This window comes from Telmatherina bonti (assembly GCF_933228915.1).
Source record: "Telmatherina bonti genome assembly, chromosome: 17".
Taxonomy (NCBI): domain Eukaryota; kingdom Metazoa; phylum Chordata; class Actinopteri; order Atheriniformes; family Telmatherinidae; genus Telmatherina; species Telmatherina bonti.
The window spans coordinates 7,555,111-7,569,713 of NC_136615.1; the positions used below are offsets into that span (position 1 = coordinate 7,555,111).

Below are 14,603 nucleotides of genomic sequence, written 5' to 3' on the forward strand. Positions count from 1 at the left end.
TTGAGCATAAAAGCATGTTGTTTTTAATATTTTACAGTGATCTGTATCATAACAGTATCTCTGTCCTTTGTAAGAAACCAAACTGTGAGAAAAATCAGGTAAAAATTTGTGTTTATTGTTGTGTTTGGGCCTACACCTTACAAATAAATGCATGAGACATCAGCTCGTATAGGCAGCATGATACTATGTGTCGTCTATGTCTTTATGATGTCAATAAATGACCCAAACTGACAAATAAAAAGCACACAAATAAGTTGAGAACAAGAAAAACCTTTATGATTTTCTTCTTCTGGTATTTTTGGACGTTTGCAAACTGCTTCACTGCCACCATCCGGTGTGAAAACGAGGAATGCGCTCGGAACTCAACCCTGCCCACTAGTGGATGAACGGGAAAAGAATGAAAGACACATGGAAGTGTGACAAGTGTGTTTGAAATGTCATCATTTGCATACCCATGCGAGCAAAACTTGCCCTTTAATGGGTATCATGTAAGAATTACTGACACCTAGTGGTGAAGATACGCATAGCTCAGGTGAGACTGGACAGTTGCCTTTTTCATCTGACTGGATCCAGTGGTTTCAGTGCAGCGAAAGTAACCTGTTTAGTCTTCTTCTACGGCTTTTTTTTAAAAGCGTTACGTATCCCAAACGACACTCTCCCTGTTTTGAAGTCTCACAAAGTTGTTTGTCCATCCTGAGACACCGTAGTAAAAGTGGAGGCACAAATATGGCAATTGCCATGTATTTTCTGTTGTTGACTACTGATTAATTTCTACGCTGCATCATTGAAATAGCTGGTTTTAAATGTTAAATGAGATTTTATTTTCACATCACAGAAAAAGAAACATTCAGTTTTTTCCATCTTGTTGTTTTTATTAGAATTCCCTTAGTTCACATTGGAAAAATGAGGTACTGTGTCTAAAGAAAAATGAGCTTATAATCAACACAATCGGATGAAGAAAAGAAACATTTAGATGTATGATTATGAATAAAACATAGTAGTGTGGTAACAACACCGTCATTATTCTATGGAGTGTTTAACTGGAATCATTCTGGGAACCAGTGATTGTTTTTCATGTACACGTCTGAGGCGTGAAGCTCGTTTCAGAAGCCATCGCCGACAGCAACGATTGCGACCCTCCAGCGAGCAGAGGAAACAGCTGGCCGTCGAGTTAAGACGTTGCGCAGATGCAGAATGTCCTCGCGGTCTTTGTGAGCCCAGACAGATGAAAACAACGTGGTAGAAATGGAAATAATGCGACTGAGCTACCAGAAGATTCCACCACGTTGGTTTCACCTACCAAAGAGAGCAGCCACAAAGTTAAAGGATGTTTTTACAAGCAAAGCTGCACTAAAATCTACCCCACTCGATGCAGGAATCAGTCTGAACATCATGAGATGTGTGAATCAAAACTTCATGATCCAAGAGTCTTCAAGCCAACCAAACAGAAGAAAGAAAAAAAAAAAAGACACTGCACTTTTTTTTAAGCCGAGCAAACGATCGTGAAGCTCTGCATCCATAGTTTCATCCTCACATGCTTTTAGGAACAACAGCTGGAACAAACTACACGTTTACACCCAACATCTACTTCATCCAAGACCTACAGGAAATAAATAGTGTCACAGCCATGAAAACAGTAACTTTCCACACCTAGGCACCACCTCGCAACTCCAGACTCTGTTACTGTCAGAGATGCTCGTCAGAAAAGGGAATGTGTGAGGGGAGTCCAGAGAGGAGTAGCTACATGAGAGGTGACGTGTCGGTGCTGATGTGGAGCATCCTCCTTACGCCTCCAGCTCAAAGCCCATGCCCACTTTGTGTCCGCCGGCGTTGAAGTTTTTCCCGTCGATGAGGGCCGAGAGGGTGACTTTAACACCTGCAGAGAGACCAGAATCATCATACCTGATCCGACGGCTGTAAAACCAAGAAGAATTTTATGCAACGCGTGTTTCTGATATGCCGAAGCGTCTCTGGGTAAGACACTGAACTGGTTGCCTCCTGATGTGTCTGTCAGGGTATGAATGTGTATGAGAGGAGAAAGCACTTGGTGTGTAACGAGAGAAGTGCTGAAGAACTGTGTGTGAATGGCTGAATGTGGTGTAAGAGCACTTTGCGTGGTCAATGTGATGAATAGGCTCAAAGCAATAGTAAAGTAGTCCTGGGAACCACTGAAGTAATGTTCAGAATTAGTAAAATGGTCCTGGGAACCAGTGAAGTAATGCTAGGAACCAGTAAAGTGGTTCTGGGAACCAGTAAAGTAATGCTAAGAACCAGTAAAATGGTTCTGAGAACCAGTAGAGTAATGGAAGGAACCAGTAAAATGGTTCAAGGAACCAGTAAAATGAAGCTGGAAAGTTATGCTAGGAACCAGTAAAATGGTTCTGGAAACCAGTAGAGTAATGCTAAGAACCAGTAAAATGGTTCTGGGAACCAGTAGAGTAATGCTAGGAACCAGTAAAATGGTTCTGGAAACCAGTAGAGTAATGCTAAGAACCAGTAAAATGGTTCTGGGAACCAGTAAAGTAATGCTAGGAACCAGTAAAATGGTTCTGGGAACCAGTAAAGTAATGCTAGGAACCAGTAAAATAGTTCTGGGAACCAGTAAAGTAATGCTAGGAACCAGTAAAATGGTTCTGGGAACCAGTAAAGTAATACTAGGAACCAGTAAAATGGTTCTGGGAACCAGTAAAGTTATGCTAGGAACCAGTAAAATGGTTCTGGAAACCAGTAGAGTAATGCTAAGAACCAGTAAAATGGTTCTGGGAACCAGTAAAGTAATGCTAGGAACCAGTAAAATGGTTCTGGGAACCAGTAAAGTAATGCTAGGAACCAGTAAAATAGTTCTGGGAACCAGTAAAGTAATGCTAGGAACCAGTAAAATGGTTCTGGGAACCAGTAAAGTAATGCTAGGAACCAGTAAAATGGTTCTGGGAACCAGTAAAGTTATGCTAGGAACCAGTAAAATGGTTCTGGGAACCAGTAGAGTAATGCTAAGAACCAGTAAAATGATTCTGGGAACCAGTAAAGTAATGCTAGGAACCAGTAAAATGGTTCTGGAAACCAGTAGAGTAATGCTAAGAACCAGTAAAATGGTTCTGGGAACCAGTAAAGTAATGCTAGGAACCAGTAAAATGGTTCTGGGAACCAGTAAAGTAATGCTAGGAACCAGTAAAATGGTTCTGGGAACCAGTAAAGTATTGCTAGGAACCAGTAAAATGGTTCTGGGAACCAGTAGAGTAATGCTAGGAACCAGTAAAATGGTTCTGGGAACCAGTAAAGTAATGCTAGGAACCAGTAAAATGGTTCTGGGAACCAGTAAAGTAATGCTAGGAACCAGTAAAATGGTTCTGGGAACCAGTAGAGTAATGCTAAGAACCAGTAAAATGGTTCTGGGAACCAGTAAAGTAATGCTAGGAACCAGTAAAATGGTTCTGGGAACCAGTAAAGTAATGCTAGGAACCAGTAAAATGGTTCTGGGAACCAGTAAAGTAATGCTAGGAACCAGTAAAATGGTTCTGGGAACCAGTAAAGTAATGCTAGGAACCAGTAAAATGGTTCTGGGAACCAGTAAAGTAATGCTAGGAACCAGTAAAATGGTTCTGGGAACCAGTAGAGTAATGCTAAGAACCAGTAAAATGGTTCTGGGAACCAGTAAAGTAATGCTAGGAACCAGTAAAATGGTTCTGGGAACCCGTAGAGTAATGCTCAGAACCAGTAAAATGGTTCTTGGAACCAGTAGAGTAATGGAAGGAACCAGTAAAATGGTTCTGGGAACCAGTAAAGTAATGGAAGGAACCAGTAAAATGGTTCTGGGAACCAGTAAAGTAATGGAAGGAACCAGTAAAATGGTTCTGGGAACCAGTAGAGTAATGGAAGGAACCAGTAAAATGGTTCTGGGAACCAGTAAAATGGAGCTGGAAAGTTATGCTAGGAACCAGTAAAATGAATCTGGGAACCAGTAAAGTAATGCTAGGAACCAGTAAAATGGAGCTGGAAAGTTATGCAAGAACCAGTAAAATGAATGTGGGAACCAGTAAATTGGAACTGGGAACCAGTAATGAAATTAGTGGCGTGACAGAAGTGCACAGTGATGCTGTCATGGTTCCTGTTTGGGGCTGAACTGTTCTGTTTGGTTTCCGACACCGTTTATCCTTTTAGCTGAGTTTCGCGCGCCATGCTACATGCTACATGCTAGCATGGCTGCTTCCTGGTTTCTCCACGCGTCTCCTGGACGGCAGCGTCTCATGCTGACCATGAGGTGAAGGCGTAGCGCCTACCTGGCCGAAGGCTCTGGGTGTAGCCGATCCCGATCAGACTGGCGTTGTTGACTTTGGCCTGCAGAGCGAAACATCACCAGATGTAACTCGGCAGTCGGAGAAGAGAAAACCTGGAAAAACCCGAAGGACTTACAGACAGAGAGGCGTCTTTGTCCAGCTTGTATTTGGCCGCGATGCCGAAGCGGGTGTTGTTGCTGCCTGCGGTCCACGCCAGAGTCACCGCCGTCTCTAGCTCCTCGTTCACCTTTTGGTAGATGGAGCCGCCGAACTCGGTCCCGTCGTTCCTGCGGGGGAGCGGAAGCCCGTTCAGCAGCGGCCTCGGCAGCGCCAGCTCTGAACGGCGCCGCTAACCCTGAATACTCACACGTTGGTGTGCAGCTGGAAGTCTCCGGCCTTGTAGCCCAGCGCGAAATTGTTCTGGGCCAGTTTAGATTTGGCCGTGTCGAAGGCCATCTGGTAGCCGGCCAGCCAGCCTTCGTAGCCCAACACGGCGGCGGCGTGAATGATGGGACCTTCAAAGTCCACGTCGCAGCTCAGGTTGACGTAGTCGCGCTTGTAGCCGGACTTCAGCTTTCCGCTCTTCTTCCTGATAAACACGTTTAATTACAGTTGTGCTCATATGTCTTCAACCCCTTTCATAAAGAAAAGGCTGAATTTACAACAGTCACTCAAATAACTGGAGACTTAAAAAAGGAACAATAACTAAAAATTTGCAAAAATATAATTTAGCAATATAAGACACAGTTTTTTCATTTAATTGAGTTGAAGAAAGAGAAAAGCAAACAAACAAATTGGTCCTGGACACAAAATCGAATCAAAAATCAAAATCAGGATTTTTTTGCTTTATAATTTTAAAACATTTTTTTTTAAAACAAAACTTTTTTTTTTTTTTAAATGAACAAAAATAATCCATTTAAAATTTTTGTCATTTATATTGTTTTTATTGATCTTTTTACTTGTCTTCTTGGGGATTATAGCAGCAGAATGATGATCTGGATACTATGTTGTTTTCTCCTAATTGAAATCAAGAAAAATGAAAACGTTTTATTCATCTATTTTGTTTTTTAATCTATAAAAATCATCAGTATTGAAGAATTGTGAGAATCGCTATTTAAATCGAATTGGCACCCAAAAAATCGGAATCAAATCGAATCGGGACAAAAGCATATCGTCACAGCCCTATAAGACGCTGTTTTTTCATTTAATTATGTTGAAGAAAGAAAACAAACAAACAAACAACTTGTTCCTGGACAAATGAGAGACTTTTCTGTTGAACAGTGGGACAAAATACCTGTCAACAGGTGCAGAAGTCTGACTGAGAGGAACAGAAAAAAATATTTCTATTGAACCAGAATTAGAAAATAATGTCATGATTTTCATAAAAAAAAATTTTTTATTATTACTTTAGTCAATTTCAGCTGATTTTACAGGCAGCTGTTTTTTTCCTTCTTTAATGAATAAATATGAGCACCGCTGTATTTACATCAACATTAGTTATAATCTTCCTGTTTTTAAAGAAAAATCTTCCTTTTTCTCCTTTTCAGTCCGTTTTTATCTCATCAGCTGTAAAATACCTGTTTGTCTCTGTTTTCCAGCCATGCAGCTTAAATGTCCTGTAATATTCCTACATTTTATGGCAAAGGTGAAGGCAACACCAGTTTCCATCTGCAGGTGGACGTTAGCTGAGACTTCACATCAACGTTTTCACCTTTAATCTGCATTTTCAGATCAAATGTTCAGAGATTTTATGTTATTTTTATTTCACGTCGGTCTACCAACATCTGAACTGAAGCCGGACACCTTCTGAATAGTTTTCTGTCTTTTGTACATTATGTTTACCTTTCACCGTTTATTTGTCCGTATTGTCACTGAGCTTCATTTAAATCTCAAGAGTTTAATCTAAATAAATAAAAAGTTTAATTATTAAAAGAAGCTGTGAAAGAAGCAGATAATTATTAACAGAGAACAAATATGTCAGAACTTCCTTGAAGCCGACCTGAAGCAGAGTTTAAACACACACCAGAAACGTGGTCTTACCCTGTGTTTGGTACAAAAGACGTATCCAAGGCAACCTTCAGTCCCTGAGCGAGCTGCAGGTGATGGAAAAGCTGCAGGTTAACAGATTTAAACCAGACAGAGGTGCTGGGAGAGGCGTTTATGGCCTACCTGGTCCTCCACGGCGACCTCGGTAGCCAGCGTGTTGTCCGTGTTCCACTTCTGGTTGACGCTCAGGCCGAGCTCCTTCATCTTGTATTTGGTCTCCAGGCTGCCGGACGCCTTCCCCGTGTCCGTGTTACTGGAGCCGGACGTGTTGAACTCCTGAAACCATCACACCACGTCAACACGGGCTGTTTGTGAGGCGCTGAACACATCAGCAGGGAAAAACAACAAAGTTTGGAGCAACGCAGGATAAATAAAAGTAAAGCTGGAGCGGGGAACATCACAGCTACATAAAACTCATGCAGGACAGACGGACAGAAAACTATCTGATGAGGATAAAATGCTCAGTTATTCCTAAACTCTTATTATAGTTACACTTCAAATGATTTACTGTACAGACATGATGTAAAGGAGGATAAAACAACTGCATAGTTATGAGCGAGGGAAGGCGCGGGGGGTCAGTATTTAATCAGTTAATCACAATGTAACACGTTTTACGATTCATAAATGCTCAAAAATTATTTTCATAATAATAAATAAAGAAACGCAGCTGGAAAGTGAAGCGCGAACATAAAAGTCGACACTTTAGAGTCCTCCTAAAGAGGACTGGGAACACCACAGCTAACAGCTAGCCTCACAGCTACTGTACTGCGCGTGGGATTTCCACGTCGGGTCTGAAGGCAGCGTTTGGAAACATGATGGTTTTTCTGGTCATGAGAACAGACTGTTTTTTTGTTTTTTTTTAGATTTTATTGTGACAATACATATAAAGAATACAAAGTAAATAACTGATTCACATTAAATAAAATATTATGTCAAATCTTTGTAAATCACCTCTTCTTAAGTGTCTTTTGAGATATTTTCTTCGGAACCCATGAAAATAATTGATGTGGAAACAAACAAGTCCAATCACAATGAAATTCTGTGTGAACATATCTGAGAGAAGATCTAGATAACAAGTTAATGTGGTCATGAGAACAGACGAGACTTCCTGCCTACGGAAGCTGTTTAACGCCAAAATAAAGTCTAATTTTAACACTGACAGCAGGTGGTGGTCCGAACTGCTGCTTCATCCTGAAGATTCCTGGAAAATAAGTTTGATATGTTGGATTTATTTGTGGTTTGATGGAAATAAAAAACAGCGGAGATAAAACTTAGTAAAACATTGTACAAAGTGGACACAGAGTGGCGGGAAAAAAACCTGATGGTAAAACAAGACGCATTAAAGTCATTTTTTAATAGAATCGTAATCATGAGAAATCTAAGATACACAATCCAATCATTAAGATGCATTGTATAAAAAATGCAACTACGAGCAGATCAACGAGGAATTTCTGCTACTTTTATACAGTTGTGCTCATATTTATTCATACCCTTTCATTAAAGAAGGAAAAAAACAGCTGCCTGTAAAATAAGATGAAACTGACTAAAGTAATAATAAATAAAAATGTTATGAAAATCATGACATTATTTTCTAATATCACATATTATTATTTATTACATATTCCATCAGTCATAAAGTAATATTTAGTTGAACAATCCTTTAATGTTTCCGCTCCAGTCAGGTGTTTTCTGTTCCTCTCAGTCAGACTTCTGCACCTGTTGACAGGTATTTTATCTTGTTTGTTTTTTTTTCTGTCTCCAACTCAATTAAATGAAAAAACAGTGTCTTATAGGGCTGTGACGGTACGCTTTTGTCCCAAATTGATTTGATTTAAATTGCTAAATTCTTTGATATTGCTGATTTTTGTAGATTACAAAACAAAATAAATTAATTAAACTTCCATTTTTCTTGATTTCAATGAGGAAAAAACACAGTAGCCAGACCATCATTCAGCTGCGATAATTACCAAGAAAACAAGGAAAAAGACCAATAAAAACAATTTAAAAATGTTTTTAAATGGATTATTTTTGTTTATTAAACAAAAAAATTGGTTTTTTTTTAAAACAAAAGAAATCGATTTTAAAATTGTGAAGCAAAAAAATCCCGACTTTTTTCGATTAGATTTTCCCACTCCTAGTGTCTTATATTACTAAATGATATTTTTGCAAATTTTCAGTTATTGTTCCTTTTTTAAGTCTCCAGTTATTTGAGTGACTGTTGTAAATTCAACCTTCTCTTTAATGAAAGGGGATGAAGACATATGAGCACAGCTGTATAAAACGTTCCAAACAGCATAATTCATCCCGCGGATCAGACTGGATCCTCTGCTGGGACCAGTTCCATACTGGTTTAAAAACAACAGAATTGATTACGGTTAACTGGATGAAACCTGATCCACCAATCACTGACTACTGGATACGGAGAATTCGGCATATTTACAAAATGGAAGAATTAACTCCTCAATTACAACTAAAACTCAGAGTTTTAAGAAACGATGGGAACCTAATGAAATTTTCTTAAACTAGGATGCTTTGTTTCCCTTCTCCTGTGTTATCTACCTCGGCCTTGTATGGTGAAACATGTAAATTTGTCATTTTGTGAACAACTTCGGCTTTGTGAGTGAAAGATGTTTTCATGTTGAGCAGGAGGCGTCGGGACGAGATGTCTGCAGCTGGAGATGATGGAGGAGCTTCATCAGGAGAAACAAGCAGCTCCGTCGTCATGGAGACGCTCGTCGCTCTTCTGATGCTCCAGACAAGAAGCGACTCGTTCAAGCAGCCGTCAACACGCCGTCAACACGCCGTCGACCCGCCGTCGACATGCCGTCGGCCCGCCGTCGACCCGCCGTCGACACGCCGTCGACCCGCCGTCGACACGCCGTCGACCCGCCGTCGACCCGCCGTCGACCCGCCGTCGACACGCCGTCGACCCGCCGTCGACCCGCCGTCGACACGCCGTCGACCCGCCGTCGACCCGCCGTCGACACGCCGTCGACCCGCCGTCGACCCGCCGTCGACACGCCGTCGACCCGCCGTCGACCCGCCGTCGACACGCCGTCGACCCGCCGTCGACACGCCGTCGACCCGCCGTCGACACGCCGTCGACACGCCGTCGACACGCCGTCGACACGCCGTCGACCCGCCGTCGACACGCCGTCGACCCGCCGTCGACCCGCCGTCGACACGCCGTCGACACGCCGTCAACACGCCATCGACACGCCGTCGACACGGCGCAGACGTCTGACTCTCCCATCATCACAAAGCTCCCGCAGCGGCTCAGGACACAAACGCTGTGACTTCCAGCGATGTTGCGTTGCTTCTATCTGAAACTAAAAGCAGCGTTAAACGCCACGATTCATGAACGGCTGGGATCCATCAACAACGCCGTCTCCACATCATGACATGACACCATGTGGACATGTTTTCCTTCTGAGCAGCTTTCAGACCAATCAGAAGCCGTCACGCCGCCGTACACGTTTGGGAAATTAATTTAAGCAGAATAAACGTGATTATTTCTTTAAAAATGATCCCACAAAGAAGATCTGTCATGGTGACTTCCTCTGGGACTGACTCTGGGATGCAAACGATGTCGCCATGAAAACGAGGTGGAATCAAAGCTTAACGTGGAGATTTTAACAACCATTTCCCAACTCCACATCCTGCTCCTCGGTTCCATCCCACGACAACAACCTCTTAAACCTGTCAGAAGTTAGCCAGCGGTAACGGTGTGTTCACACCAGACGCGTTCGGAGCGTCAGGTTTACATGTAAAGTCTATGAGGAGGCGCGTCAAGGAGGCGTCACGCTTTGTCTCACGGAAAATCCAAACTTTTGCCGCTTGACGTGGGGCGCCAACCAATCAGAGCGTGATTCGGCTCAGCAGGTTGTCAAACTGGGCCGGGGTGAACCTCATCAGCACGCAGCTCCTGAAGTAAACGGTGAAACTCACCAAACTCAGAACGCCTACGATTCATCTGGTGAACCAGACACGGAGACGCCGTACTGCGGCGTTCTCCAGCTTTATTTATTACATAAAGCCACGCCGCGCTCTCTACACTCTCTCTGCACGGGAGTCAAACTCCAGTTCTTCAGGGCCGCTATCCTGCAGGTTTTTGTTGTTTCCCTGCTCCAACACACCTGACAGAAACTCATAAATATTTTGACAGGAAGCTGCTGGATCTGTTTGATATGAATCATCTGTGTTTGTCGAGGGAGACAACAAAAACCTGCCGGATACCGACCGTCGAGGACTGGAGTTTGACACCCCTGCTCTACTGCATCCACCACCTTTTAAACTGAAGGAAAGCCCCGCCTTCCCCGCCTCTCTTTTCCGTCGCGTTTGCCGCTCGCTCCCGACAAGTGGCAAATGCATCCGGAGCGTTTTGGCCGTTGGAGATAAAAAGTGACAGTTTAGGCTTTCATTATGTTTTCCCCTCTGTCTGTAAAGCGTCTTGAGATGGCATTGCCGTGATTTGACGCTATATAAATAAAGTTGAATTGAATTGAATAGTGACCTGCGGCGAGCGTCCAGGAGCGTCAAAAATGCTGAACGCTCGCCACTGGTCACTAAACTAGTGTGAACACACCGTCACATGTCTAATATCGTCCTCAGATTTCTGACCGATCCAAAACCTAAACACATCGTTGACCAGATGAGGACTGAAGCTGTAAACTAAAGCTGGAAGAGATGAAAACAGAAGATGTGACAGGCCGCCATGCGGTGATGGATGATGAGAAATAAAACAAATCGAACCAGACAACCAAAGCAGAAGATGGGGTGAATGAACAACTGTCTCTGCGGGAACACAGACGACCGGTCTTACCATCTACGAGAAAGCGCGAGCGTCCAGGGCGGCAGCATGGAGACAGAGCAGCAGTTAGGACAGGCAGAGAGACAGACGGACCACAGACACGTGGACCTTCCTGTTTCTCTACGACTGGTTAAAGCAAAGCAGCCGTCGACCTGGAAAGCTTAAAGCTCAGCCGGATCATTGATGGAGGGAAAGGTTGTGATCAGTCTGCAGATGCAGCAGAGCTGATAGAGAAGGAAAAGGTTCTCACCACTCCACTCTGAGATTTGGTCTTCAGGTCCAGCTTCACGAGGCCGAAACCTGTCCGAGTCAAAACACACAACCTGATGTTAATAACGGTTTCCATCCTGCCATGAAGCAACTTTTCCCTCCTTTAAAACGGTGAAACATGACCGAGCAGCTCTGGAGTTTCACCATCGTCTCGGTCATTTGTTCTGTTTGCTTTTCACTTTATTGTTCATGTCAATTCCAACAACATTTTACAGCAAATTCATTGTTTTACTTTGACAAAAGAGGAAGAAGATTAAGCTAAAATAATCGGCCTGTTTTCTGGACAAATCCAAGTCAATCAGTCGGATTTATAAAAACTATATGACCTGCAGTGCTGATGCCAGACAGCAGGTTGAAATGCCGGCGCAGACTTCAGGAATTCCTCACAGTTAATAATTCACTCGTGACTAAAACAGTCCTCACCGTAGCCCTTGCTGAAGATGTCCTTGGCAGACTTGCCGAGGTCTGAGTAGGATGGAGGGACAGCCATTGTGCTGGAAAACATAGAAGCTGACACTTTAAGTCACATTTATACATGTTAACATAAAAAAAGCTACTTTTCTGAAATAAATTCACAGTATATTGATATTAACATACAGGACTTACAGATAAAACTGTTATAACATGAAAGTCTGCAGCTGAAATGTCTTTTTTATGTGTAAAATCTGCTTCTGTTGCAGATTATCAGTGAAAATGTGCCTTTTTCTTTCTGTGTGCAGCTAAATAAGTTTGAGCATGTTCTGAGACGGGTTATGACACAGTCCTACACTTACACCTAACTACTCTGCATGGTGTGTTATCGACACTAAACATGCAAATAAGATGAAAGCTCAGTCTGAATGATCAGCCACCACAAATCAGTCCTGCAGTTTTGTCACATGTGAACAGGTTCAGCAACAAAAGGAACAATCTGCTCCTCTGCAGGTTGCAGGGATGCTGACAAGACATGATCTCTGGATCTTTGCAGGATTTGCAGCAAAAACTCTCAACTCCTGACACGTTTAAAAAGTGTAAATCCTCAATGTTAATAACAACTTCTAAACAGCTGTTTCCCACAGAACAAACGGACCAGACTGAAGGATTTGTATTATTCTGGAATATTTGCATCTGTGGTTTGGGACAAAGGACAGCAGATGGGCTTGTGAAGGAGGTGTGGGGGTTAGGGTTAGCCATTAGCAGGAAAACACTACTTGTGATGCTCATGGTGTTGAAACCCTCCCACACACACCCCAGCCGGTTTTCAGACCCCCAAATGATGGATCCGTGTCTGAAGTTGCTGTTTAAACCCTAAAAGACCAGAACCCCATCCTCCTGGGATTACAGTGTGCATCACAAGGTTCAGCATCATTACATAACGGGAAGCTAAACCGCTAGCTGAGGATTCAGCTCACCTTGGAGATAAACGCTTTAGTTTATAATTATACCTGCATAATAACAAAATTATACGTGCATAATAACGTCAAGCGGTGCGTTTAAAGTCGATAAGTTTGGTAAAAAGCTCCTCACCAGTGCAGCGAATGAATTTGCAAGGGGAGTGTGCAAAGCCCGGAGCGTCCCTGGTGCTGCTGGATGAACTGACAGCTAGCCTAGCCTAGCCTAGCTTAGGCTACATGTGACGAAGACAGGGCACGATGAAGGAGACCTCCTACTGAGCATGCGCGCTAGGCAAGCGTACCGTGACGTCACCCGTAGGTTACTAAAGAGCTGAATTGAAGCTCGGTGGGCGGTTCCTACCATCGCCATCTTGGTAGGGGCACGGTGGAGCTGAGAGGGGGGCTGTAGGCGCATAGAAAGATGGACGGAGCATCCGGCGGTTAAAAGTGAAGCCTTTGTGGAAGTCCATAAAACTGCAGTTCCCCCTTCATCCACTAGGGGCTGCAAAACAGAGTGAATCCCCATAGACTCCCACGTTAAAAAGACCAACTTCACAGCAGAAATAAACATGTTTACAGCAGAAATAAACATGTTTACAGCCTGATTCAAAAATCCATTTTCGGTTTAATAGTCAGGTTTACCTTCATGACAACTGTGCGGGGAGTGAATTTTTGTTTAACTCGCCTGTTTAAAAGGAATTTAATCTTGAAGTTCTGCATATTTAGGGGCGTGTCCTTTTGAGTGACAGTAGAACAACAAGAAGAACGTAGAACAACTGCGGTTTTTAGACGATTAACAACATGACTTAGCTTTAGCCTGCTTACCTCTGTTAGCTGGTTAGCTAAAATTAGCTGTAAAAATAGCCTTGATTAGACAGGAGAGAACCAAAAGATATATAAAAAGACCTCTACTGTTTCAGAGACACTGTATAACTACAATATATATTAAATTAAGAAAAAATTCTTCTTAAAAGTATACTTTTGTGTGTACTTGTCCGTATGCAGATGGTTAGAGAGGAATGATGAGAGGGAAAATTAATTTAAGCAGAACAAATGTGGAACTTTGTGGTTTAATGATGACATACACAAAGATTTCCTTTCAGAGTTTCTGTAGATCTTCAGCAAGTTTTCTGCTGGTTTGTTGGGACACAAGCCTCCAGCACAGCACATGTTCATGGTAATATCCAAAATACGGCTAAAACTGGCCCAGCAGTGCATTGCTTTTCTAAACTTGTACTGACAGATGTTTATGGTTTGTACAACATATTTATATGTCATCCATCCATCCATCCATCCAGGGTCGTGAGGAAGCTGGAATCTATCCAAACAATCATTGGGTGAGGGGCAGGGACACCCTGGACATGTCGCCAGTAAAACACAGAAAAACTAACAACCAAGAGCGACAAAGAAAGAGAGAAACTATGACAAGCTCAACACTATAAGTAGAAGGAAGAATATTGTGGATTTGATCTCTAATAGTATCAATTTTATTCCTAAAAAATACATGAAATCATCAAAGCTAAGTGAGTCATCGCTTAGCCATGTCGTTGCTAATTAGATTTAGCAATCTAAAACAGAAATTAAGTTATGGTTCTTGAAAACAGCTAATTTTGTAGAGCAGATATTTATCAAAAAGATTTTTTTTTAAATTAAAAAGTAATGTGCTGGTCTAAATGAGTTGTATTTTGCTGTGTTGATGGCAAAAATGTCTCTTTGGATTGTTCAGGTTGCAGACCTTACCCCCCAATGTCCTACGAAAGGGCACGGCCCCCTCTTCAAACTAAAGAGTCGCTACACCCCTGCTGCCTGTAAACATCGTGAGGAAACAGC

The 14,603-nt window shown here is 42.6% G+C and overlaps 1 protein-coding gene across 1 annotated transcript; it reads right to left on the minus strand.

The window, feature by feature from the left end:
- Positions 1 to 872: 872 nt before the first annotated feature.
- Positions 873 to 13,010, minus strand: LOC306768301 (non-selective voltage-gated ion channel VDAC2). Its single transcript, XM_079256605.1, has 9 exons — positions 12,907 to 13,010; positions 11,824 to 11,894; positions 11,381 to 11,430; positions 6,444 to 6,596; positions 6,315 to 6,367; positions 4,642 to 4,863; positions 4,411 to 4,561; positions 4,278 to 4,335; positions 873 to 1,876 (listed from the first exon to the last, which is right to left on the minus strand). The coding sequence occupies exons 2-9, from the start codon at positions 11,888 to 11,890 to the stop codon at positions 1,785 to 1,787; spliced, it is 846 nt and encodes a 281-aa protein (XP_079112731.1). The 5' UTR covers positions 11,891 to 11,894; positions 12,907 to 13,010; the 3' UTR covers positions 873 to 1,784.
- Positions 13,011 to 14,603: the final 1,593 nt, after the last annotated feature.